General features: G+C 59.6%; 1 protein-coding gene across 1 annotated transcript; it reads left to right on the top strand.

Annotated features, from left to right (window-relative positions):
* Positions 1–274: 274 nt before the first annotated feature.
* Positions 275–2,107, top strand: lingo3a (leucine rich repeat and Ig domain containing 3a; the record flags this gene model as incomplete). Its single annotated transcript, XM_079740438.1, has 1 exon — positions 275–2,107. One exon carries the CDS (start codon positions 275–277, stop codon positions 2,105–2,107), a length of 1,833 nt encoding a protein of 610 aa, XP_079596564.1.
* Positions 2,108–2,492: the final 385 nt, after the last annotated feature.

Below are 2,492 nucleotides of genomic sequence, written 5' to 3'. Positions count from 1 at the left end.
GTCTGTCTGTCTGTCTGTCTGTCTGTCTGTCTGTCTGTCTGTCTGTCTGTCACTCTCTCTGTCTCGGTCTCTGTCTGTCTCTGTGTCTCTCTCTTTGTCTGTCATGTCTCTCTGTCTGTCTCTCTCTGTCTCTGTCGTGTCTCCCTGTCTCTGTCTCTGTCGTGTCTCTGTCTCTGTCTCGTCTCTCGTCGCAGGTGTCTGGCCCGGTGATCCGTCCCCAGAGAGGCACAGGAAGCGACAGAGTGGTGGTGCCGTCGGCTCCGGAGGGGGCGCCATGGCAACGTGCCTGGGACAACAATCGCGCTGCCTCCTGCTCCACTGGTTCCTCCTGCAGATGGTGACGTTGTCGTCCGTCCGCGGCCAGGGCTGCCCCCAGCGCTGCGAGTGCTCGTCCAAACTCAAGTCCGTTTCCTGTCAGGGCAAGCGTCTCTCTGCCCTGCCTGACGGGATCTCCCCGGACACCAAGGTGCTGGACCTGAGCGAGAACAGACTGCGCTGGGTGGAGCAGGGCGACCTGCTCCCCTACCTCCGCCTGGAGGTGCTGGACCTCAGCGGGAACACCATCAGCGTGCTGGAGCCCAACGCCTTCGCCGGCCTGCAGAGCCTGCGCTCGCTGTCTCTGAGGGGCAACCAGCTGAAGCTGATCCCCATGGGGTCCTTCTCCCGCCTGGCCAACCTCACCTCGCTGGACCTGAGCGGGAACAAGATCGTCATTCTTCTGGACTTTACGTTCCAGGACCTGAGGAGTCTGAGGAGGCTGGAGGTGGGCGACAACGACCTGGTGTACATCTCCAACAAGGCCTTCCTGGGCCTGGTGGGGCTCCGGGAGCTGACCATCGAGAGGTGCAACCTGACGTCCATCTCCAGCCAGTCGCTGTCGTACCTCCGGAGCCTGGTGACCCTGCGGCTCCGCTACCTCAGCATCTCCGCGCTGGAGGACCAGAACTTCCGCAAACTGGGCGGCCTGAGGGGGCTGGAGATCGACCACTGGCCTCTTCTGGAGTACATCTCCCCCCACAGCCTGCAGGGCCTCAACTTGTCCTGGCTGTCCATCACGCACACCAACCTCACCTCCGTGCCCACCTCGGCCCTCCGCAACCTGGCCCACCTCACCAGCCTGAACCTCTCCTACAACCCCATCTCCGTCCTCGAGTCCTGGGCTCTGCGGGACTTGGTGCGGCTCAAGGAGCTTCACATGGTCGGCGCCAACCTGGTAACGGTCCAGTCGTACGCGCTGGGCGGCCTGCGGCAGATCAGCCTGCTCAACCTGTCCGCCAACGGCCTGGTGACGCTGGAGGAGGGCGCCTTCCAGTCGGTCAACGCCCTGCAGACCCTGCGTCTGGACGGGAACCCTCTGGCCTGCGACTGCCGCCTACTCTGGATCCTCCAGCGCAGGAAGACCCTCCGGTTTGACGGGGCCGCTCCGGTGTGCTCCTTGCCCGCGGAGGTGCAGGGCCGGGCCCTCGACGCCTTCTCCGACTCAGCCCTCTTCGACCACTTCACCTGTCAGAAGCCGAAGATCCGCAACCGCAGGCTGCAGCAGGTCACGGCGCGCGAGGGTCAGGTGGTGTCCTTCCTGTGCCAGGCGGAGGGCGAGCCCAAGCCGGTGGTGTTCTGGATCTCACCGCAGCGGCGACGCATCACCACAAAGAGCACCGGCCGCCTTACAGTACTGCCGGACGGGACACTGGAGATCCGCTACGCTCAGGTGACCGACAGCGGGACCTACATCTGCATCGCCAGCAACGCCGGGGGCAACGACACCTACTTCGCAACGCTCACAGTGAGCGGACTGCCGCTTGACGCCGCCCTGATGGCGAACCGCACGTACTACGCCGGAGACCTAAACGACACGAACCTCAACGACACCAGGGTGTTCTTGAAGTTCACCCTGGACCTCAAGACCATCCTCATCTCCACGGCGATGGGCTGCATCATGTTCCTGGGGGTGGTGCTCTTCTGTTTCATACTGCTGTTCGTGTGGAGTCGAGGGAGAGGACAGCACAAGAACAACTTCTCTGTGGAATACTCGTTCAGGAAGGTGGACGGGCCGGCGGCCAGCGGGGGTCAAGGAGGAGCAAGGAAGTTCAACATGAAGATGATCTGAGCTCACCGAGATTCTCTTTTCCGATGGATTCCCATACGCTGTTTTGTTTTTGGTGACAATGGGAATAATGGATCATGGGACGGGTTGGAAAAAGGCCTGGTATTTCTGGGACTTTGATTAGCGATGTGATGTTATTTTAAAAGCCTGTTAGCAGCAGGGGAATTTGTAAAAATTTAAATGAGACACATTGCAATCTGTGATATTTAATACAAACAACTCTTGGGTATGGTGACGAGACCATGCTGTGAAGACCATTTTCGGTAAAACAAACACAAGTTGATTTAAAAAAAAAAAAAGATGTCTGAAGATTCCGGATAGACTGTTACACCACCATTCAACACAAGGCCTCCTAACCCTGCCGCCACTGGCTGAACAGCTCTGGCTG

Source organism: Pollachius pollachius (genome assembly GCF_949987615.1).
Source record: "Pollachius pollachius genome assembly, chromosome: 7".
In the NCBI taxonomy this organism is placed as follows: Eukaryota; Metazoa; Chordata; class Actinopteri; order Gadiformes; family Gadidae; genus Pollachius; species Pollachius pollachius.
The sequence above is the reverse complement of the archived record's forward strand: the minus strand, read 5'-3'. Positions and strand labels throughout refer to the sequence as shown.